At 36.5% G+C, this 26,072-nt stretch overlaps 1 protein-coding gene across 1 annotated transcript; it reads right to left on the minus strand.

Annotated features, from left to right (window-relative positions):
- Positions 1 to 1,278: 1,278 nt before the first annotated feature.
- On the minus strand, positions 1,279 to 25,686 carry LOC132139512 (NADH dehydrogenase [ubiquinone] iron-sulfur protein 4, mitochondrial-like). The gene is made up of 5 exons (XM_059547917.1): positions 25,529 to 25,686; positions 23,635 to 23,713; positions 1,904 to 2,076; positions 1,748 to 1,821; positions 1,279 to 1,474 (listed from the first exon to the last, which is right to left on the minus strand). Exons 1-5 carry the CDS (start codon positions 25,609 to 25,611, stop codon positions 1,371 to 1,373), a joined length of 513 nt encoding a protein of 170 aa, XP_059403900.1. The 5' UTR covers positions 25,612 to 25,686; the 3' UTR covers positions 1,279 to 1,370.
- Positions 25,687 to 26,072: the final 386 nt, after the last annotated feature.

A 26,072-nucleotide genomic window follows, 5' to 3' on the forward strand; every position in this document is an offset into this window, starting at 1 on the left:
GAAAGTATAGTGAATGGACTGCTGAGGACTGGGGCAAAGTCATATTCTCCGATGAAGCCCCTTTCCGATTGTTTGGGGCATCTGGAAAAAGGCTTGTCCGGAGAAGAAAAGGTGAGCGCTACCATCAGTCCTGTGTCATGCCAACAGTAAAGCATCCTGACACCATTCATGTGTGGGGTTGTTTCTCATCCAAGGGAGTGGGCTCACTCACAATTCTGCCCAAAAACACAGCCATGAATAAAGAATGGTACCAAAACACCCTCCAACAGCAACTTCTTCCAACAATCCAACAACAGTTTGGTGAAGAACAATGCATTTTCCAGCACGATGGAGCACCGTGCCATAAGGCAAAAGTGATAGCTAAGTGGCTCGGGGACCAGAATGTTGAAATTTTGGGTCCATGGCCTGGAAACTCCCCAGATCTTAATCCCACTGAGAACTTGTGGTCAATCCTCAAGAGGCGGGTGGACAAACAAAAACCCACTAATTCTGACAAACTCCAAGAAGTGATTATGAAAGAATGGGTTGCTATCAGTCAAGATTTGGCCCAGAAGTTGATTGAGAGCATGCCCAGTCGAATTGCAGAGGTCCTGAAAAAGAAGGCGAACACTGCAAATACTGACTCTTTGCATAAATGTCATGTAATTGTCGATAAAAGCCTTTGAAACGTATGAAGTGCTTGTAATTATATTTCAGTACATCACAGAAACAACTGAAACAAAGATCTAAAAGCAGTTTAGCAGCAAACGTTTTGAAAACTAATATTTATGTAATTCTCAAAACTTTTGGCCACGACTGTAGATCTGTAATGTGATGTAAAATGAACATGGTAAGTGTAGTACCAGAGACTGTGCCGATGTGCTAGCAGAGATGACAGAGGAAAACGGTCACTGCTTTTTCAATTGAATGTCATTTGAAGCAGACACGTGTTTTACTCATCTGGGCTCATCCCTGGAGGAGCATGAGCGTAAACATATCTAGCTGCATTCAGTCTTTGAAGCTTGACATTTACCTCATCCTCCCATCTCAGAAACATTAACACTAAACTGTCTTCAAGAGGGTTTGAAGGGTGAAAAAACTAACCACCTGACAAGAAGAATTATTTTAGGAGGAAACAGAGGGATGGCATTTCAAAGCACACGACTAGAACAAACAGCAGCTTTTACTTCTGTAATAAGAAGAGCTAAACACTCACACTACTACAGATATTGTGTGATTCCAATGATTTTGACTGAAGTAGCATTTAGATTCGGTAAAAGGAAGCACAGTTAAACTCAGTTGTTGTAAAGATATAGTTTATTAAATACATAAGAGTATATTATTTTTTACAAGTCTGTTAAAGGTAACACCGAAAGGCAGAAACGGGATGTTTACTTGGCCGACCTTCTAGTCCTTTTGTCCCAAGAAAAGTTTGCTCCATATGACTTCACTCTCGGCTTTGGGACCCTCTTTTCTGTTATATCATAACTCCAACCTGTAAAAATAAACAGGCGTAGAGCACAGTCAGCCAAGTATATCTTACAGGCTGGATTTGGGAGATGTTCACTATTGCTGATGTGCAGTGTAAACTCCAGGCCAGATAAGACATGGTGAGGATAAATGTGAATCTTTATGCCACAAACACACTCCTTTTCAAAGCGGAGCATCATCTCCCTCAAGAGAAATTTTTGGATATGATTCTGACTGGATTACTGTACTGTTTAAAAACTATGGCCACGATAGTGGAAAAATGTTAAAATGGATTTACCGTTCTTCTCTGCGAAAGCGATGGCGTCTTCCTTGGAGCTGAATGTCAGCACCATGTTGGACAGGGGATCTGCCCTGGATTGGGAAGAAAAACCACTTCAGATACTGGATTTTATTTGCCAATTCAAAAAGCATGATTATCATAATGTCCACTCACGTGGAGGACCAGCCCATCAGTGGGTTTTCCCAGCGCTCCCTGGTGTCAAAATCCATCTTCCACTTTTGAGTATTTTTGACACCGGACTGCATGGCATTGCGGGCAGACACAAAGATACGGACCTTGCGGGTCTTAATATGCTCCTCGGGAACACCAGTCAAAGTTGTGATGTCCTGGGAAATGAGGGAGACAAAAGAATGGGTAAACTTTTGAGTACATACGGCAAATCTTTTCATCAAAACCTAAGCATTAATGTGTGGTTTGCCAAAAACAAGATTCTCATTTGTGCGCTCATAAAAAAGCATAAAAGAAGCTTTGCTGTTCTCACATATTTGCACTATTCCCCAAAGGGCATAAAAGCACAAATACTTCTTTTTTGACTGCAGACGCGCACACACTTGTCTAGACAAGCTAATTTCTCACACTCTCAACATGCATCGAGACTGTAGGTCAGAAACCTGGGCTTTCAGGTGTGAAGGTGAAAAGAACTCCGCAAACTTGAAGTGAATAGTACATTAAACTTAAAGTGTTCGCACTAAACAGGTGAATCATTCAGGGCATCAGTCTGTCTTTATTGCTGGACTGAATTTTTTTTCACAGGCAATGATATGATTCCAGAGTTGTACCCAATGTATTTAAACTAAATTAGAACCCACCAATACTAGGGTTGAAAAAAAAACTAATTCTGTAAGTGTTTTTTTTTTTTTAAGAAAAACACTAAATAAGTTAAAATACTAAATACACTTTCATTGGTAAATTAATTTACCATTAAGTAAATAGTTTAATATTATAAATGCAATTATATTGCATTGCATGCAATTTTACTGTAAAATAAAGTGAAATTTGTGCTTTTGCAATGTGACATAAAATTTAATTATATTTTATCTAAATAGTTTAATTTTCATTGTAATTTAGTTAATATTAATGTACTGTAATGTACTGTAATGTAATGTAGGATTTGTTTTGTTTTATTTTGTTGCTTAGTTCATTATTATAGTGTCACATATTACCCTAATGGTGTTTTGTCTTTGCGTGTATGACCCTGTGCAACGTCTACATGCAACCCTCTACCTTGAGAGTAAATCACTCGCATATGCGACTAAATCTTCATGCTGGCTACTAAATGATGTCTAATATTAGTCAATGGCTAATAAATTCTCAGATTTTACTCGCCATTTTGTTAATTGGAGGCTAAGTATAAGTTTAGCACAGATATATTTTCACTTACAAACACTCTGACTCTGACTGAGGGCTTCAGAGTTTCACTCTCCGTCAAGCGATCTGTGGATACCATAAACTGTAGTGTGAAGGTGCACAAATCGGCGTCGCTTTCTCTCACACACACACAGAGAGAGAGAGAGAATTGACGTGCTACATTTAAACAATATTCTTTGTTGTATTTTCCTGTCAAAATAACAGTGTTCCTATGGAAGTCTTCAGCTTTTAAGAACAGCCAGTTTTCCGGTAGTGGGTGGAGTTAATGCGCAAACGGGAATCTCATTGGCTGACGCTCACCTCTTATCATCACCTCTTATCGAATGCACAAAACCTGATTAATATTCATGAATCCAGCAGCTCATTAATCCTTAGTGTGTTTTATAGTTCTTATTGTTAGAATTCATATCATTATTATCCTATCAGTATTTTTCTTAGTTTTTTTTTCCCTTTTTTTGTCAGAAACATTGAATGACAGAAAAAACAACCACCTCTCAAGTTAAATGTTCAGTTAAAATGACTAATATGCATTCAAACATGGTTATCAAATTTACTTCTAATTACTTAAGTTATATTAAATAATACTTGATTATTATAAAGCTTGACTGACTGATGTTAAAAGTGTACTGATGTTAAAGGTGTATTTAATTTTACAAATATATAGTAAACTAAAATATTTACTAGCCAATGGCGATTCAATTGCCAAGGTGTCCGTAGAGGGTTGACATGAAAGTCCTGGCCATGTTTTATGTAAAAAGTAGATTTAAATAGTTCCAGTAGATTGGTATATTAATATGATATAATTTATATACAGTTATAAAGTGTAAAATATGCCATTTCATAATACCTGAAACACTGTCACTAGGACTGGGTGATTTGGCAAAAAAATTTAATCTATATTTTTTCAGAACATTTGACCAATTCTCGATTTTTTTTTATGATTTTTAACTAGTAAACTTGAAACTGTAATTACAACATGATTCCAGTAACTTTTTATTTATTAACCCTCTAGTTAAAGAAAATTCTATTCCAAGTTGTCAACATTATAAATGTTAAAGTGCCCCTATTATGGGTAATGAAAGGTTCATGTTTTGGGAGTCACCAACAACAGGTTGACATGCATGCAAGTTCCAAAATTTTTTTTTCATTGTCTTAAAAACAATGCACTTAAAAAAAAATCATATAAATATCTTTGCAGAAATTATGCATGAACTACAACTACATATTTGTTCAAACATTTCTTATACATGTGTTAAGAAATAATGAGGAAAATGCTTTTTTTTTTTTAAATCTAAAAAGTCAAGGCAATTCAAATTCAAAATGCCTGAAGAAGTTCACTCCCATCTCCTTGCATGATTTTCCTATTCCACTGCCCGCGTTGCATCTTTGTCAACACAAAAGCAAATTCTGTGTGCTATTTTTATGGTCCTCCAAAAGACCGCGTCACGCATGAGCAGTTAATCACGTGTGCGGACATGCGGTTGGATCGTTCTTTTCTCTTTACCCTTATTACAGGCATATTTTAATAGTGTCTAATTCTAACATTTGGTAATATTTCTATTAAAAATCACGATTCCTTGATTTCTAAAAAATAAAATAGTGGCAAAACATTAAGGTTACGTCCACACAAAGCCAGAGCTTTCCCTACGCAATCTTTTTTTTTTTTCTCGTCTCAAGAAATATCTGCATTTACACGAAACCACAAAACTGACACAAAACGATGTAGTATACATGGCAGACCAGCATGTGGCACTGTGATTCTGCCACAGAGATACACTAAATACAGAGAAGACTTGGACTATGCGCATAAACCAAGCATGTGGTATACAAAAGAAAATGGAACAATACATTTATTAATCTGTGCTAATGTTAGTTAATACAATGACAATTGTTCAGTTTGTTCATGTTTTTGTTGCCGTTACGTGATGTAGCGGTGTCTGACTAGGGACAAGATGTGGGCTAAATGACGTCATCCTTTTAATAAAATATATGGATTCACTGTCCAAATGAAAACGGAAGGGCAGTATTTTCAAATTTATCCACTTATGGGAACCACTTTAAAAAAATTTTGGTTTCATACTCCCAAAATGCTGGATCCATGTGGACGAAATGCCTATACGATACAAAATGTATGCGTATACAGCAAATCACGTCTCCGTGTGGACGGGGCCTAAATTAACCCAGCCAGGGAAATCACCCTGCCATAATTTGCGCTAGATTTTTTGATTGCAAAATCCTGGCAAACAAAGCTGCCTTTTTTTTTTTTACCTAAATGTTTTCCCAAGATCGATCTTCTTCTCGAAGTCTATTTTTTTCAGATGTTATGAAAATATATTTATACCGTGCTTTCGTCCTGTAGATGCTGCAGAACTGAATTCACTCAACTGCAATGCGTTTCAACGGTTTCAAATGAAATATTTTTGTTTATGTATCAAGTTAGTTCCATGTGTCAGTGTTTCTAAACTGTGGTTCAATGAATCTACAATTCCGTGCCCAGCCCACCCCCCCAAAAAAGAAACAAAACAACAATATAACCACTGTAGACTGATTCATGACTCTTACGAGCTGGTGCTTTTAATATAACTGAAATATACCAAAACAAATCAGAATAAATGTGGAATTGAATCAAGATCTTGTGATGTACAATTAAATCGGGAAATCTGTACTGATTCCAGCCCAAACAAATACCTAGGGTAATATATAGAGTACAAATAATGCTTTCACAGTGCTCATGATTTTTTGCATAAAACTAACAAGAGAGGACTGTTTTAAGAAAGTTATCTGAAAGATGTGCGTGTAACATGCCTTAGGTCTTAGACTCCAGTGTGGTGTTGCTGAGCTGAAGAAGACTGCTGAAAGCGATAGAGAGTCCAATTCCTTTGGGAATTACCGACCAGCAATGGGAAGTCAGCAACAACACACAGCCAAACCTCCCAGTAAGCAGCCACCCAAGGTTGTGAATCCTACAAGCAGATCCCCTTTCAATGCAGGAACTTCACACATTTCAATGGCCATTACTACTTCAAAGAGTCAAATTTTCATCATTGTCGGTCATCTGCCACTTAAATGAATTTCAAATTCATTTAAACGAGGTTCTTTAGCCTGAACTGTGCACAAAAGGCTGCCAACACTCAGTCTTCACATGACAATCGAGCAGGCTGGGAAGAACATACAGTAACTTATGCTTCATTTTAAGGGGACAAATTTAGTACAGGGGGAAAAATTATTTTAGACTTCGTAATGAACAAGACTTTATACTTTGTCAAAGATGACTTAAATTGCTCGCCCTGATCCACACCAATAACTTAGTGACAGCAAAGATTTAGCAAAATGTCAGAACTTTCCACAATGTGTATCTAACCTTAGTATCACATTGAGCTGGCTTGAATATTTAAATGGCAAATATCTCAACATGAAAATTAATCTTTTTTTGAAAATGTTCAGTGCAAAGGACAGAGAGAAAGGTGTCTCATTCAAAAACACTGCTGAGCAGAATGACAATTACTCTAAACAGACAGGCGAGACCATTTCATTGTGTGAAATTAACAAACTACAATATAAATTTCTGGTTGAGAACTGCTGAAGAAAAATATTGTTGTTATTATCATTAAATAATATAATATTATATTATTAGTTGCTCCTTATCTAACCTACCTTTAGCCCAAATAAGATCTTAAAATAATTTTTGGTAAATACTGAAAAAAAATCTTGCCATTTTCCTGCAAAATAAGAGGAAAATTTTTAAAAAGAGAGGGGAAAATAGTCTAGACTAAGTCTTGCCTGCATACATAAGGACAACAAAAACTAAGAGGGTAATCTAAGCAACAGACGAATGCACAATGGCTCACAGACAAAGCGAGCGACTGTGTCTTAAATACGATGCTTCAAGAAAAAAAGAAAAAATTGGCCGGAGAGAGGGACCACAAAGGGAAACCCTGCACTTTTCTCCTTGTATGTACAGGAAACAAAATGAGAACTATGAAGTTTGACACTTTTCACAGGGCCCTTCAATACCTGTATGTGCAGACAGAATGCCAGGCTTAAGAGTGAGGGAGAAAAGACTGGCAAAGTCTCCATCACGTGAAAGCGTGTCTATATTTCTGACACCTCTGGCTCCTCTGTGAATAAAGAGCATGGCAGCCCTTTCAGGGTGGCAGACTGTGGGGCCGACTGTTTGAATGAGCCCTGCATGCAGCTTGGTAGAGCCAATTGTGGCTGACAAGAATGATACCAAAGTGTAAACAAGAAAGAATTTGCCGTGCGAGCAGAACTACACTTACTAATATATATTTTTTTCACTTTGTGAGCTCTGAAGTGATTTTTAATTAAATAATACTCTTCTCCATCACTGTTCCAGCACAATCCCTTCAAAATCACTTTGGTTAAATTTGCATGGTGATTAATAAGGGGGAAAATAGGGAGAAAATAAGAGCAGAAATAATTAATAACAGAATCTGCTTGGAGACATGTTGAGAGAAATCCAAAACACTAAAGATGACCTGGAAAGATGTTTCAAGTTGGTGTGCCACATACATGCAAATGTATCTTCTGGGTAAAAAACTACTTGTGACCAATAAGAGATGATCCACATGATAAACAGTTGAAGACTAGCAACAAACATCTAAGGTGGATTAACTCTTAAATCAGAACAATGTGAATATGAGAGATCTGCACATCTTTTTAGATCAGTGGAAATTACAGTGCTTTAGATAAAACTGTATTACTAATAGCCCAGCTTCTTTTTTTTTTAACCACATCAACTCTGGGGACCCACCGGTGGGTCCAATATTGCATATGCCTAATTCTCAAAAAATCAAAATAACAGCTGAAGTGGTTAAGCCAAAAAAAAAAAAAAAATCTTTCAGTGGTAGACTTGGGTGGAAGGGGCGGGTGAAGAGAAAGAAGTCTGGAAGTAGTTCATTTTTACTCATAACTCATAAAATCCACATTAGTCCCATCTATATAGGTGTCTACCTTTTTCTGTAATGCATAAGCAATAGGAATGCACAATATTATCAGAATGTTATCGGCCAATGCCGATGTTTACTTTAACTAAACATCGGTATCAGTTTGCTTTGAGTTAAAGCGCCATCAAGTCTATTTTTCAATCTTAAACGTAGTTTCTAGGGATGCTCATATAGACCGTTTAACCATTAACCGAAAGTAAAAATTTTGACCGATTAATACTATCAGTTAAACGGTTTAAAACGTTTTTTTTTAAGGTTCTTTTTTTTTTTTTTTTTTTTTGCTGCATGGTTTAAAAATAAAATAGCCTACTATATAGCTTATATTTATTAACTCACGGAGGGTGTCAGCATGCGCAACCACACACGTGACACATGCCTGCAGAATTTTTTTTTTTTCGAGCAAGGGAAGCAAAATGAAGCGAGCGACAAGAAGCACTGTGTGGGATCATTTTAACAGAAAGGGTGACGAAGTTACCAGTAAATTATGCGGCACCGTATTAAAATACAGCAGTAGCACAAGTACGATGCAGTACCATTTACGAAGCAAACACCCACAAGCTTCGAGTGATGAAGGGCAACAAACTTTGCCCTCCATGTTATCAGGGAGAAGATGCGATGCACGGCGATCTGAGGAGATAACGCAGAGAATCTGTTCAATGGTAGTAAAAGACACTTTGCCCATAAGTGTCGTCTGTGGTGAAGGTTTTCAAGAGCTACTGGGCTATATTGAGCCCAATTACAAAATCCCAACAAGATGCACTATTATCCGTAGAATTGAGGCCCGTTTTGAGGAGCGAAAAAAATTGCTTAAATCACAACCCGAAAGCACAAAATTTGTGGCCCTTACGACTGACTGCTGGACGGCACTCACAACAGAGAGCTATATAACAATAACACAGAGTATGCAAAGCAGACACACAGCTGAGAACCTCGCAGCTAAACTAATTGATGGAGACATGAGGACTTGATGGGAAAGTGTCTGCATGTGTTCATGACAATGCACGCAACATCATGGCTGCAAACTCTCCAGAACGGGTGAACTGGGACTCGGTTCCCTGTTTTGCTCATACATTACAGCTTCACAGCATGCTGCCAATACTCCCAACGCCCTTACTTCGTGTGTTTCTCTGCACAGGCCCCATGCACCCAGGACGAAATCTTCCCAGGTCTCCTTCACTCCAGCACCGGGAAACCATGGATCCTATACATCGACTCACTGAGGTTTCTTGGCTGTCGTTTGGCAACTCAAAGTTTCAGCTCCTTCCACAGATTTTTTATAGGATTGAGGTCTGGACACTGGCTAGGCCACTCTATGACCTTAATGTGCTTCTTCTTGAGCCACTCCTTTGTTACCATGGTGGTATATTTTGGGTCATTGTCATGCTGGAAGTGGGTCTTGACCCATGACCCACTTCAGTGTTCTGGCTGAAGGAAGGAGGTTCTTATCCGAGATTTTACAGTACATGGCCCCGTCCATTTGTGCCTCAATGCGGTGAAGTCATTCTGAAAAACATCCCCAATGCATAATGTTTCCACCTCTGTGCTTGACTGTAGGGATGGTGTTCTTGGGGTCAGAGTCAGCATTTCTCTCCCTCCAAACAAAGCAATTCAAGTTAAAGCCAAAGAGATCAATTTTGGTCTCATCTGACCACATCACTTTCTCCCAAGCCTTCTCAGAATCATTCAGACATTCATTGGCAAACTTTAAACAGGTTTGTACATGTGCCTTCAGGGGGACCTTGCAGGCGCTGCAGGATTTCAGCCCATTGGGGCGTAGTGCATTACCAATGGATTGCTTGGTGACTGTGGTCCTGACTACCTTAAGGTCATTAACAAGCTCCTCTTGTGTAGTTCAGAGCTGATCCCTCACCTTTCTTATAATCATCTTTACCCCATGAGGCGAGATCTTGCATGGAGCTCAAGACCAAGGCTGACTGATGGTTGTTTTGTATTTCTTCCATTTCCGAATAATCACACCAACAAATGTCTCCTTTTCACCAAGCTTCTTGTGGATGGTCTTGTAGCCCATTTCAGCTTTGGGCAGATCTACAATCTTGTCGATGAAATCATTTGACAGTTCTTTGGGCTTGCCCACGGTAATGGGAGAGTTTGGAATGGAAGATACAGATTGTGTGGACAGGTGTCTTATACACCTAACGAGCTGACATTAGGAATAACTTCTTTAAGTGGTGAGATTAATCTGTGTTCCACATGGGCACATAGGTGAAAAGACATTCTGTGGTTTATTACCTGCTGTTCATTCTAATAAAAGATGAACAGCAGGTAATAAAACACAGAAAATAAAAAATGTTAAGCATGCTTCCATAATTAATCTCATCAAATGAACAATGGATCTTGGCTTTTATAAATATTCTGCTTATATTCCCACATTGGTCACAAAATACAGACTACAATATACTTATAACTATTTTTCTTAGAGCTGTTTTTGTTGATGATTCTGCTTTTTTATTGTTCTAGAACAGCAGTAGACAATAACAAAAGTAACCACTAGAAACATTATTATAAAACTTAAAATTGTACGAAACAACAGGAACCAGCCATAAACACAGATTTATGAACACTGGTTTGTTTTTCCTCTCTACCCTTTCTATTTTTTATTATTTTCTATAAACAAAAAAAAAGAATATATATATATAGTAGTCAAATGTTCAAATTCTCGACAAACTACAATATTCCCAAGTTAACAACACAACAAATAAAACTGAAGATTCACAAAGGTGTTTCTTAAAGTCCACATGAAATCAAAATTGACTTGCGCGCATTGCTAGTCTTGATGTAAACAATTATTCTGTGCAAGTTAACCCGCTGAAAAAAATGGTTGTCTTGATATTCTTAAATCAAAATCTGAACATTTGCTTCCGCTCTGGAAAGGCATTCCTTCTATGATGACATCAGTTTGACAGCTTGGGCAGAATATATTTGTAAACACACCCCTCCAAACCCATAGGTGGCTATAAGTGAGAGGCAGACAGGAAGAGTGCAAAAATAAAACCATGTCCTCTACTCAATATTCAGTTTCAGCTGGAAATACGTCACTACACTGAAATAAAGTTTGCAGCAACTTCCGGTTTACGCAGACTTTAAAATAAGAAATGAACGAAATTTTGACAGGAACAGAACCAGAAATTAAATCAAATTTTATAGTTCTGAACAGAATCGAAAATTTGAAATGGCCATTAACCGGTTAATAACGTTATTTTATCGTTCCATTTAATATTTAAAATTTGCTGTCAACCAATCATGAATTCCAGTAGTATCTCATATGCAAATGTGACACTGAAGCCAACGAGTGAAATGTCCGCTCAGCTGTGAACTCATCATTGGCAAGTCTCAATGGCAATGCACCGCCTTCAGGGTCGGATTAAGACCAAATTGGGCCTGATGCTGCAGCGCAAAATGGGACTTTTTTTTTCTCGGCGTTGGTGCATGTGCATTCGACACTCAAGTGCCAGCATGCTTAGCCTTTCCTGCCCAACTGAGGACCGCAGCTCTCCTTTGATTATTTCCAACTTTGAGAAGCTACGCTCACCAGAAGCATTGGACACCATCATGCGCGGATAGATGCGCAACCCAATTTCGACATTTGGAAAGTTTTTTAGAGAAAGAAAAGATTATTTCATTCAGAAATAGACAATGCAGACACAAAATGTGTACAGGCTATAATAAACACTGTAAACATATTTTCTAATTACTGTTAATTGAAATGATTTGTTGTGGAGTGAGGGGAATTAAAATAGCCTAGCGGAGCTTCTCAAATTTGTCAGAAACTGAACAGTTTTCATTTGCTATATTAACCTCAAAATAAATCTTAGAATGAAATTTGGAGTCCAACTTATACATACGCATATACAGCTTTACTTATTATACAGTAACTATTATTCTATATTCTTTGCACTGTGACGTTACTGACTAGGGATGTTAATTTTGGTTATTTTTCCTAACCGACGCTCCATAACTGATTATTAACCGTTTACCGACAAGATTAATTTAAATAATAATAATTGAAAGTACCAACACTGTATAATAAATAACATTTTAGCATCCAGATACGTCGGGAACATGGAAACATGGATTCGTGCCGAATGAGAGAGGTAGGCATCAGCTTCACCTTAGATTAATTTGTTTGTGGATCGACGTTTTCATAGCCTAAACTTTAGAGGATTTGTTTTGGAGAGAAACTAATAACTGTTTTTTTTGGAATGTTTGTAAACATTTTACTTTAGACTACAGGCATAAAATGGCTAATAAAATGTGACGTGAGCCGCAACTTAAGTTTTTTTTTTTTTTACTTTCAAAACGCAAACTTATGAAAGTGTTTTTTGTTTTTTTAAACAATGCAGCAAACATTTTTAAATATCTTAAAAATACTTTGATGGGTCATTCTCACGAAACTGTTAAAACACCATGGCACTAGTTATTTTAGATATTAAACATGCAATTTAGTAATATATAAATACACGATAATAAAGACAATACTGTTCTCTACCTTGCACAAAGAGTAATTTCAACATAGGAATTAATTATTTTTGCATTTTATTGCATTTTCTGCGGAAATTCTCATTATCGCAATGCGTCCAGCTGTATCTTAACTTATGTTATGTTGTAATTTAAACAAATTACAATAAAAATATTCTGAAAAAAAGTAAATGGATATTCTTCTGGATATTCTCACATGACAGAAAAATGACAGACTGAATATTCATGTATAATAATAATGATACAGTAGTGGAAATATAAAGTGTCCATGACTAATGTTCTCATCCTCCGCAATATTTTTGAGGGTCATTTACGCGCACAATTTTTTTATATATAAATCTTGATTTTAAATTAAGCAACACATGAGGCAGCACCTTCAAAATACCAACAAGGTAGGCAGATATCTTCATACTGTTCCAGTTAAAAGTTTAAAATTCTCTTGTCAGAACGTGTACACGACAAATTGATTATCACCGAAACGGGTAGTTTTCCACATTTAGAAAAATATTAGATTACAAATTTTCTATGAAAATATACTTCATTAATGCCTGATTATATACACTGAGTAAAAAATTAGCTAAATTATCATGGTTCCCTGTTGTTAGCAAAACATGCTAAGACACCTCATCCTCCGCAACACCATTTTCACTCACCGCAACAATTTAAGGCCAGTTGCGGTAGAGAGAACCTCTTTTTCGGTAATGAGAATTTAATCATACAGACTATTTTTAAATATATATAATGAGTTATTAAATTAAATATTATTTAATAAAACAAAAAAGCTTAAAGGAGAACTCCGGGCAATTTTTAAGTTAATCTTGATCGTTAAACCTTTGTGAGTACTGTCTATAGAAAAAAAAACGAACCGGATCGGAGCTTGCAACACGGAGATATTACAGCTAATGCCCAGAGCTCCCACTCAGCTAAAACCGCAGTTATGGGGGCATATACGATAAAGAGTGTATTTGTGCCTCTTAACAGACACAAAATGCAATTAAAATGTCTGTCCAACATGAACAGGGCCCTTACATGACAACAAGATGCATTTAGCAACCTAGCCATTGTTTAAATTCACCTAAATAGTGTTTTAGACGGCTAGCTGTAGTCTCGCGCTGAAGTCCCGTGGAAACTCACTTGTAGCCGGAAAAAGGTAAATAGCAGCGCGCAGCATTACCTCTACAGTGCTTGCATCCGTCTTCGTCCTCGGAATGGCATTTTTCTTCAACCGGCCCCGCTGTGTTGTGTCTGTGTAGTCATCCTTGTCAAAGTGTTCGCTGCAAATGCGGTAATCTTTAGCGCTTAGTACTTGTATGTGAGTTTGCACATCAAGTTGAAGTACAACTAGCCACAAATGCAGAATCTCGAGGTCATGGAAAGGAAGACGATGAAAATGTAAGTTCTTGTATTTTCGCATTCTGTTGCCACAATTCGGAACGGCACAAACGCGAACCATTTCTTCTTCACTTGTGAGCAACACCGATCATCACTCGTCACACACTATGCTCCTCCCAGCAGTTGTGGCTAGTTGTACTTCAACTTGATGTGCAAACTCCCATACAAGTACTAAGCGCTAAAGATTACCGCATTTGCAGCGAACACTTTGACAAGGATGACTACACAGACACAACACAGCGGGGCCGGTTGAAGAAAAATGCCATTCCGAGGACGAAGACGGATGCAAGCACTGTGGAGGTAATGCTGCGCGCTGCTATTTACCTTTTTCCGGCTACAAGTGAGTTGTCACGGGACTTCAGCGCGAGACTACAGCTAGCCGTCTAAAACACTATTTAGGTGAATTTAAACAATGGCTAGGTTGCTAAATGCATCTTGTTGTCATGTAAGGGCCCTGTTCATGTTGGACAGACATTTTAATTGCATTTTGTGTCTGTTAAGAGGCACAAATACACTCTTTATCGTATATGCCCCCATAACTGCGGTTTTAGCTGAGTGGGAGCTCTGGGCATTAGCTGTAATATCTCCGTGTTGCAAGCTCCAATCCGGTTCGTTTTTTTTCTATAGACAGTACTCACAAAGGTTTAACGATCAAGATTAACTTAAAAATTGCCCGGAGTTCTCCTTTAAGCAAAGGCTAGGGTGACCAATTTCAGAGAAAACGTTTATACCAACTGACAAACTCCCAGGAAGGAGAGAGATATTATGGGTTAGAGGTGACAGCAGGTCTAGTTATCAAAAATTGCTGGGAAGCCTACACAAATGTTGGTGCATCTATCATTATGAGGACTTTATAAGTGTAATGATTTTTATACTGAGCAACAGAACTTTCTGTGTGTGTGTGTGTGTGTGTGTGTGTGTGTGTGTGTGTGTGTGTGTGTGTGTGTGTGTGTGTGTGTGTGTGTTCACTGCTGTGTGTGTGCACTTTGGATGGGTTAAATGCAGAGCACAAATTCTGAGTATGGGTCACCGTATGTCATATTAGAATAATATCTAAAGGATCATTTGACACTGAAACCTGGAGTAATGATGCTGAAAATTCAGCTTTGTCACCACAGAAATAAAATTCTGGTTTAAAGTATATTAAAAAGATAACAATCACTTTATGATAATATTACTGTTTTTACTGTAGTTCTGATCAAATAAATGCAGCCTTGATGAAGAGATGTTCACACTTGGGTACACTCCTTACCAGAACCAACTCTTTCAGTAGTCATAAAGAAAAAAATCCACTCTTTGAGTTATCAAAGACTACATTCCCACTGTCAATGACTATTAAATAATAATTATTACATAATTATATGATTATTAAATAAAATATTAAATAAAATAAGAAACATTATTTTGTAATAATGTATTGTGAATAATTTTTAAATAATAAAACAAAAATTACAATACTAATATTAATGTCTTCTTTGTTTTCTAACATTACACTATTAAGTATTTATTTTTGTGGAAAACCACAGGGTGCCCTTTAAACTGCTTCTTTACTCACAACAATATAATATTCTGTATTCACAAAACCTTTTATCTTGCCACTAAGAGTTCTCCTTAACAGCAGTAAAAGTCTTTAGGTACGAGTTTTCTCATAAAACCTATTCATAAAGCAGCTGAGACAGAATTTTACTAAGGAATGGGGAGAAATCTTAAGCTAAGAGAAAGAGTGAGGATGACCTTTTTGGTATAGATGATGTCAGCATGATTACTAACTACATCCACAGTGATTGGCTGAAAGGGGATGGGTCTCTGTCAGTCATTTTATAATAGAAATATTGTAGAATGAGATATCATGTTGCCATAATCAAATAAAGATTTCAAATAAAAATGTTGCAATATTCAAATAAAGTTTTTTAAATATAGGCTGCTAAGTGTCACTTATTAAACAATGCTCATCTAATTGTCAGCCTCAACATGTCTGCATCTTATAAATAATTGTTATATGTATAAGCAGCCTTTTAATTAACAGACTATAATTATTATGGCTGATATGACAGTAAGATTTAGTACAAAGGTAAAAGAGATCCAAACTGGATTGCTGTGGAAACAGCCATTTTAGGATTGTTTATGATTTGGTCTTTGTGATTTAGGTGTCCTCTTGACTACCACTAACTTTTCACAGATTTAAGAGCTGATTTTTACATAAAAACACTTTGTGAAGTACTCGAATAACAAAAATTTCCAAGTCCTAAAGATGAGGAGTTAGGAACAACATTTAATATTTTGTGAAAATGGCCCTTGGTGTTTTTACCCTATGTTATCTAGTTTTGAAGCACTGCAAAAAAAAATTTGCCTATAGTATCTAATTTCTTTTTTACATTAAATATTATTTGTTTGACTATACCACATACTTAATATGCCTATTATCATTACCGAAATCATGAACCTCATTTTCGTAACCTATGTATCATTACCGAAACGTGTTCTTTTAATATTTAAGAAATTGAAAAATAGTAGTTGTCACGATCGGTGTTACAAAGAACCACGGGAGAGGGAACCAATTGCAGGTAAGTCTTTTGTTAAAGGGTAATCCAAATAGAGTAAACAGTCCAGGCAGGGGTCGAGACCAAAACATCCATCCAAACATAAACAAGACACGAAAACAAGGCAAGGACAAGAGCTGACGGACATGAATTAAACATACAACAAGGACTCCGTGACACATACACAGACAGACCGGGTATAAATACACAGAAGGTGAATGAGGGAACTGGAGACAGGTGGGGAACAATCAATTAACTCAAACAAGGAGGAAGGTGACCAAATAAGGGAACAGACAGTTAATAAGGTGACAGACACCGTGGGAAAGGAGGACATCTAGTGGAAACCCAGGGACACAACCCAGACACTGTGACAGTAGTATGCTTTTAAATGTATGTGCAGAATCTATACATTATGTACTTTCAGTTTTGCCACATCATTTTGAAAATATTTCAGTTTTAAATAAAAAAATAATAATAAAAAATTGGCTGCAAAATACAGAAGGTGTTGCGGTAATGAGAGAAATCATTGAAAATTACATAAAGATATTATTCTAAAAATATATTTTATTTCAGAGTTTCAAGTAACTGTTCATGACTGTTAATAAACCATTTTTTAAAATGTGAAAATGTATTAGTTTTCCCCATGGCACTGGCCTTTTCAGAGTGTTACGGTAATGAGATTTTTAAGGACATGTTTTGGAAAATATGTTCAAAAAGTTGTTAAATTGTAAGTAAAACTTTTTTTAAATGTATGGTCACTGACACTTCAGACCTGGCTCTTAATGCTTAAAAAGAACATTTGTTGATACAAACATTTCTTTAAATGTCATATGAAATCTTTGAAACTACGATTTCGTGAGAATCACCCTGATGTCTTTAGAGTGTTGATAGAATTTATTTATTTATTTTTTAAAGTAGCTTACATTTGGCCAAAATCTAGAGAAGATGATGCTGTATTGGCTGTGACTAAGCGTTAGATCTCAATTTTTTCCTTTTCTTTTTGAGTAAAGAAAACACTATACTATTATTAGGCAAATTATAGGCAAATAATATTGTTTTTAAAAAATAACGTTATTAACCGGTATTTCTTCCACCCGAACCGGTTTCGGAACGGTAATAATATCAGAGGAACGCAGAACAGAAACGTTAAAATATCGATTCTGCTCGGAGTGAACAGATTTAATTTTTTTTTTCGTTTTCAAGCCCTGCAGGAAACCCTTTCAGACAAATCTATTTATGTCATGAACGATTGAAAGTCATGAATTAGCAACTTTCTGAATGGAACACAAATTACAACTAATGAAAAATAATAAATGAGTCACACATCAAATACAATTATTACTAGAGACCAATCAGCTACATTAATATTCATATTATTAGACTATTAGCAGTAGGGAAAAAGGCATTGAGCCATTTTTGAATAGCATAGTGTGACTCAAATTAAGTGAGAAACAGTGTGCACTATATAGCCGGTTCAAGTCTCCTTCCTCTGCCACACAAAGGTGCTGTCAGGCACTTTAAAGGTTACTTTCTAAAGTGTTAAGCAAATGAAATACCATTTAGCTACTAATACACAAAGCCTCTTGTAAGATCCTCTTCAAAGAGCCATGTCCTTTGGTCTACTTGCTGGCCTTGTTTTTTTTCTTCTTCGGACAAGCACCTGGTATGAGGGGACAACTAGACAAAACAGACACTTGAGATGAACACTGAAGGGAAAGAGGGGGAAGGGGGAGGAGGAGAGAATCATGGCTGGATCATGAATTCAGTCTACCTTGGAGCTCACTGGCACAATGATACATGTTTGACAACATGTTCATTCTATTCACAGCTCTGGCTAGACAGAATGCCTCATGCCTGCAATTAGGTATAATTTCACTGCTGTTTGCATTTATTTTCATATGCAGGATGGTTTGCAAAACATTGCGATATACATGCAAATATATGGACTTTCAATAAATTACTCTATGTAATTTCTACATTACTACCAGCACAGCAGCAAACAAAATGGCAAAATAATGACATAAGGAAACTGAACACTATCCCTTGTCTCACTCCAGCCTAAATTCAAACCATTGGTTGTACCACTGTTGTGGCGTTGGGCTGATCAAGATGCTCAAACAAACAATGTAATGTTTCAAAGTACCAGAGAGTCACTCTGATTATGTTTTTTAGAGAAATACTAATGGCTTACTTATAAATGTGTCTTCAGCTGAGGTCCTCTTGCAGTTCATTCAGAAAGCTCATATGAGCTCGTGCACGGCTCAGACATTCCGTGTGAAGCTCTGTGTCACTGGCCAGCCATGCAGGCTTTCTCATGGCCCAGCATGCTTAATCAAAGTGTAATTACTAACAAAAGTCAGCGCAGGCACCAGAGGGAGAAAGCACCCAGACTCTGCCACAATCACGCAGGACCTTAATTACCATCATTTGCAATGCCACACATTTGACTGCACTGCAAAGTGGCACATTTGCAAGCACTTTCACTAGAGCTCAAGATTTTCTTTATTTTTCTCCTTTTCAAAATTGGATGTTCAAAAATAATTTAAGAATGCTATTATAAATTCATTTTCAGGTACTTGAAATCATAGAATGATTAGTTTCAAAACAACTTTTGCACCTCCATAATAACAAATAATCAAAGCTTTAATTGGCATAATGGAAATCATATAATTCATAAGTACCTTAGCCTTGATTATTTGCAACAACTTTTTTCATAATAATAATAATAATAATAATAATAATAATAATAATAATTATTTGAATGCCTTTTTATAATATTTGATACAGCCCAATCTAGGCTACACAGAATACAATACTTTTAGGAATGAATGCCACATGATCATTTACAATAACGTGGTATAGGCAAAAATGCTAAAAAAAATAATAATATAAAATAAAAAACCCAGATTGATTATGGGTAAACAACCCAAAATTTTAAACAAAGTAGTGGTCGTCACGGCCAATATATTGGCATTTTTCAAATTTGGCATCAGCCAATACGTTTTTCTGCTTGGCCGATGTGTTCAAGGAAGAAATTTTATTTTGGCGGGGCTAAAAGCGGCAGTGCCTGAGCACACAGTGCTCACACTCTACCTCTTATATAATTTTAAAATCTGAAGAAAAACAGAATGGTCTGACTTTAGCTTTGTGAAACTATACTACATAAAACATCTGAAAAACAAAAACAGCCAATGGGCTGAATGAGCCGCAAATGTCACTCTCTGACAGCAGGTGGCACTAATGGAACAGCAGACATTTATAGGCTTCTGCCCCTTTTAGACTGAATGCACGGATCTAATTCAATGATGCATATGCGCTTTCTTTCTCCCTTGTTAACGTTCACTTAAGATATAGCCGGCTGTGATTACAAAAAATACTTGCCGAGACAGGTATTTTGTGATCATTTTGTGTGCATGCATCCGTTCAAGCACAAGAAGATGCGAAAGAAGAATCAATTAAGTGTTCATGTGCTGTCTTGAAACGCGGTTCTCTGCATGCCAGCTTTGAGTGTGTGTGCACAGAAAACAGTGTGCGAGTACTTGAATTCTCTTAAGCCTCTACATGTGCTTGAAAGGTTTAACACTCTTGAATGTTTAAATCGGCAAGACTTAAAAACACGTGCAAATGATCAGCTACGATCCGGATCTAACCTACAAGCAAGAGAACAATGTAAATCAGGGAAGGAACTTTTTTTTTATCACTTATTTATTAAGACAGCCTATCGGGCAGGGCGGTGATACATTCTGGTAGCCAGACTGGAAGACAATAACCCCGGGAAGCCAGGCTAGCGGTTTTGCGAGCCCTGCAGACAATACTGTAGTCATATACTTTTCATATGATCTGCATAAATATAGATAAATAAATACATAAATATTCACAAGTTAAATTGTCAACCTTGTGTAAAAGTTATATTATATTATTATTATATTACATTTAAAACATATATGCATATCTCCTATTAGAAGGCTCTCTAAAAGACAGGTAATCCTTGCTACAACCAAATATCTCGCTCAGTGGGCACAGCTTGCCCTAGAACAACAATGAAAGCTCTGTGGCCAATTATAAAAGGACAGCCGCCATCTTCCTGTGAGTCTGCTACTGTCAGACTGTTTTCCCCCTTTTTCTTTCAATCCCCTCTTTTTGGGGGGCCCTTTTGCAGCTTTACTTTAGAGTGGCTCCTACTATTAAATGAGAGCCCTCAACCAGACGGGGTGTACTTGCCCACTCAGACACAATCAGAGATAGTCTGAGTCCACCCAAACACCCCACTCTGCCAAACCCGGCCCACACATTCAAGCCAGCTGAGTGTCTGAAGTCTCATAGGTAAACAAGGTCATTATTGTCTCACAAGGACATGGGATAAAAGTAAAAAAAGAAAGGAAAAAAAAAAGATTAGATTTAATTTCAGTATAGATGGCTTTTACGAAGGTCATTTTTTGAGAATACTTTGAACTGTACAAAGCATGCTATCATTCATAAAAAATTTGTTATTATATATATATATATATATATATATATATATATATATATATATATATATATTAGTGTTGTCACGGTACCAAAATTTCAGTATTCGGTACCGATACCAGTGAAAATCCACGGCTCCAGTACCAATTTCAGTACCAAAGCAAAACACAAAAATATGCTAAGGCCTAAAAAAAAAAAAAAGTTTGGTTCCGGTTGGTTGTCAGTTGAGGTCATTGGTCGGTAGGGATTTTTTTTTTTTTTTTTTAATTAATTTTTTTTTTTCTCCAGTGGCAGTTTTACACACACACGCGCTGATTTTAAATGTGTGTACCGGTACTTTTACGACAGTGATTCTGTATTCCCGTTTAAAGTCTGTTGTTGCCATAGACACGCAAAACGCACACACACACACACAAAAAGCCTTCGTGGGAGTTTGACAGGCGATCTCATAGTAGATTAACATGGAGGATTTGAACTTGAAAAACGGAGTGTACAGACATCTTTTTGTAGTCAAACAACATTCTTTGTTATGTTCATTTATGTGGTTTATTTGATTTTGATGCTATAAATTAACTAGAAGCAAGAGACGATCAGTTAGTTTTAACTGATGATCTAACTTACAGCGATCTGTTCGACACATTCAAGAGCCACAAAACGGTATTTATTGTTTACATTTCTTTAAAAAATGACCACATTTGAAAGGTGAAATAACCAAATGAGACTTTGTTTCATATTAAAAGTAAGCTGGTAATGTTAATGTCCTGTCTGTCAGCATGTTGTCAGTGCCCTCTCTGTTCCGCGATATATTGTTGACTCCCCCCGTGTTTCTCTTAATGTTACGATTTCCAAACCTTAAGTTATAGCTCACTTTAGGAATTGACAGTTAAAGGGTTTTGATGCAATACTTAATGGTTTTTAACGGATTACTTAAGTGTAAAACAGCATTTAAAGGAAACTGTAATTTAATTAACGATGTGTGAAAGACCGTTCTTCCCCAGTCTCATAAAATAAATTTGGGTCGCACATAAATTGACAGGGTCGGTCGGAAACCGGAACCAAAAAATTTTTTTTTTTAGGCCTAATTAAAAAAAAAAACTTTTTAGCACTAAAAATAAAACCAATGCCGTTCTTTATACTTATTTACAATTGTGTTTAAAGTTTTTCTACAAGTTATATAATTATGAAAAACAGTGAACCAGTTTCACCTAAATTTAATTTGTCTTTTAATTTATGAAATTTAAACACATTTTATTTTTCGTAAATAAAGGAGATTTGCTATTAAAATTAAAACATGGAAGAAATATTGTGATTTATTTCTTTAAAAAATAAAGTTTTATAAATTTTTTCAACAGTAGTAGCAGTATCACATACATTTTACTAAATAATAGTAATATTTCTAGCGCAATGCCTTTATGTAAAAATTTACTTTTAGGGCTAATGAATGCATATTTGTCATTTTATCTGAACTTAAGACTGGTGGTGATGCTTAAGATATTTTTGGTCATTGAGGGTTTCTGTAAAAAAAAAATAATAGATCATATTAATTATTATTAAAATATAATACTACTACTAATTCTACTATCATACTAATGTATATACAATGCACTATGAATTGATGAGCTGCTGGGTTCATGAATATTAATCACGTTGTCTGCGTTCGGTCAAACTGATTTGCTGAAATCAATACAGGGACGGTAAGAGATCAGCGCCAGCCAATGAAATTGCCATTTGCGCATTAGCTCCGCCCACTACCGGAGAAACCGTTATGTTTTCTGCTTGTTCGAAAATGAATATGAATAATTCTAACTGAACTCCAATATTTTGAAAGGAGAAGACAACAAAGAATAATTTACATAAAGCGTGTCGATTCAGCGTGGTAAGACTCTCGCTCTCTCTCTCTTTGCATGTACGACGGTGAGTCGTGCGCCTTCACAAAGAGTTTACAGAGCATCAATTACAGGTGCGCTGTGCGTCCATTGAGATGAACTGAAAAGTTCAGATCGCTTGATGGAGAGAGAACTCTGAAGCTTAGATGCTGAAATGAATGCAAGCGTCATGCGCTTCAGTCTATGTAGTAAACAAACCTGCACGTCTCTGCCATTCATTAATTCACACAGAGACGCGCAGAACACGGATTCATATTTCAAACAACTTTTGCGGCATAACATTTACAGATACTGGTCCATATGGAGATTTGATTTGATTAATTTATGCTAACTTATGATAAATTCCATGACTGTCCATATTAAAATGTAAGTTTCATTTTCATGACTGGATTTTGAGATTCCGTCCTTGTTTTCTGCTTCGCGGAAATCATAGCGCTGAACCGGGTTTGAACGGGACCTCGGTACTACCGGTACTTAAAGAAACCTGGTACCGTCACATTTACATTTTTTTAGTACCGACTTGGTACCGAAGTACCAGGTCTTTTGACAACACTAATATATATATATATTAAAAACAATTTAATATTAAAATATACATGCATTAAAACACTAAAAAATATTTACATACCAAAAGACCTATGCCTTTTTGATTTTCAATCCGTTTTTAATTATTTGTAACTTTTAACTTTAAATTTTACATAATTACAAAAGCATAAGAGAATCGTGACCTGGCACAAACACAGTTCATAAACAGCCAATGTTCATACCAGTTTCTCATCCACAGTGATGAGCTGGGATCCCTGTCCCTGTTGTTCTGCCAGCCTCCATCCTGACGTGCTTATTGACCTGCAAAACAGGAAGATGAATTAACAAAAATAATAGAGATAACAAGCAGACACAAACAGAAGATTTTGTAGAATTTGTAGTTAGGTACAAACAACGGCACGGTAAAGTGTTTTGATGGAGGAAGATGTGTGTCAAGGGACAAGAGAGAGGAAGGCACAAAGCTCTCTCTTCGGCCCCTATTAATTCTGCCTGCTGAGTTTCTATAAGCCAGTTAGAAACAAACATCCACTGGTATCGTCCTGCAAGTCTACAGTCGCAGCCATTGAAATTAAATAGTAACTGGTCTATCATAAACAAACAATAATTATGAATGGCTAGCGATAGAAGCGCTCACTGATCTCTCATTTAGATTTTAAGTGAATGACATGCACCTGGCAGGTGAGGAAATGTAAAGCTGCTTTTAAATTTAGATTGAAATTACTGATTCTCTGACAGGAGACCACAATCCTCCGTGTCAAATGTAACATTCATTAAACACAAGCAGAGTGAATTTCTATGTAAATTGTTCAGAATTGTGTTCCTAAGTAAACTGGTGTGTTGGATTGGATGCAACATAAACATTTATATAAAGAGTTTTACAAACAATTTAAACAGAAATGAGCTCTGCTTTTGTTTCATGAATAAGGCAAAATGTGTTATCCAAACAAATGACTTATGTTTATAACCTAAATGTTACTTTAGCAAATGAGTTTATGGAAAAAACTAAAACCTCTGGGGGGGAAAATCACTTGAAAAGTGGAACATGATGTATGAGAGCAGACTCTGTGTGTATTTTAAAATGATCATCTGACAAATTTATATCAGCATTGTGCATACAAAACATATTTGAACTTTTGCCATATTTGACTGAAAATCAAGAGTAGAGAGATGGGGGCCAGTCAAACCCACATATCCCATAAGCATGACAGCTCAATTTGCTGGAGGGCATGAACTGACCAAAACACCACCACAGAATTACATTTCTCTTGAAAGTTGAAAAATATTTTGGTCATATATTTATTTCCAGTGTGTCATTCATTGAAGCTTCAAAAACGAATATGCAATGTCTCATAATCATAAGATGCAGATTCTGCACATTTCAATAGTTTTATGTTCCATACCATCAGTTAAGGTCAGCAGCAGTGTGCCTGAAGGGTCTGTTATCCAGTCAGACGTCAGAGATCATTATAACATCATTACAGAAGAAAAGATCAAGTCTAAAGTTGGAACTGAGTAAATCGGGAATAGAGTAAAACGTTACAGTAGTTCCAACAATCGCAAACTACATACAGTGGTTTGTGAGTCTAAGTATCCAACTTTGTCATGTAAGCATTAGCTTGCAAAATTCAGAACTTCTATAACGGATAAAGAAAAAATATATATGTATTGTAATAATCCAAAAGTGAACCTATCCGAGATTCACCTTTCAACATAATGAACAGTCTGTATTTTCAGCTTTCTTTCATAAAGAAGGTCACCTTCACACAAACCGCTAACGTTACATATTCAGTTAAAATCACACTGACATGACACCCAAGTTACTCAGAGGAATCAGAACTGTATTTATCAGTTTTATTTCTAACTGTTATAAATGACTAACATAACACGGTACTCGCGTAACAACCTTTCAAATCAAATAGCGGGACAATATTTTCTGTTATTTTGCGTCACACAGATATATTTTGAGAGAGAATTAATAGACGACAATCTGGCTATGTTAGTTAGCTAACCGGCTAACAGTGTTAACTATAAACAAATAAACAAACAGACCGATCATTATTTCTTTACACGTAAATATACAAACACAAAGCGATCATTTGAATTTCTAGTTATTACCTGGCAGGATTCACTAATGTTTTTGTGACTGAGTTAAGGGAGAGAAATCGGCTTAATCCAAACAATGACATTGAAAACGCCATGTTGACATGGACTGTGCGCCGTACGGCAACCCACAGCGTCCAAACTCAAGCAAATGCGTTGGCTATTTCCCTTCTTCTAGAAGAGAGAGTAGACAATTCTGATTGAAAAAAGTTCAGATTTTTTTGTGATGTTCAAGTGAAAATTACAGCATCTCTGCATGTGTCTATCATACAGAGCTAACTCTTTATAACAACTGAACAACTTATAAAAACGGGTGATAACTTATATAAAAGATATACTTGCCCCATGATAACGTAATTTTTTCATCAGTTGTAACAACTGCATGCTTTTTTATCATTTGGTTGGAATCAACAAGCAGCGATTTTTCATGTAGCATAACACCTGTAATCGTGTAGGGCTATGGGTTTTGTGATGATTTACTGCTCATTCTGAGAGCAAATAACATTTCTGTCATGGAAAAGCAGTTAATTTGAGCAATTATTGGAAACATACAAAAAAA

Source organism: Carassius carassius, chromosome 4 (genome assembly GCF_963082965.1).
Source record: "Carassius carassius chromosome 4, fCarCar2.1, whole genome shotgun sequence".
In the NCBI taxonomy this organism is placed as follows: domain Eukaryota; kingdom Metazoa; phylum Chordata; class Actinopteri; order Cypriniformes; family Cyprinidae; genus Carassius; species Carassius carassius.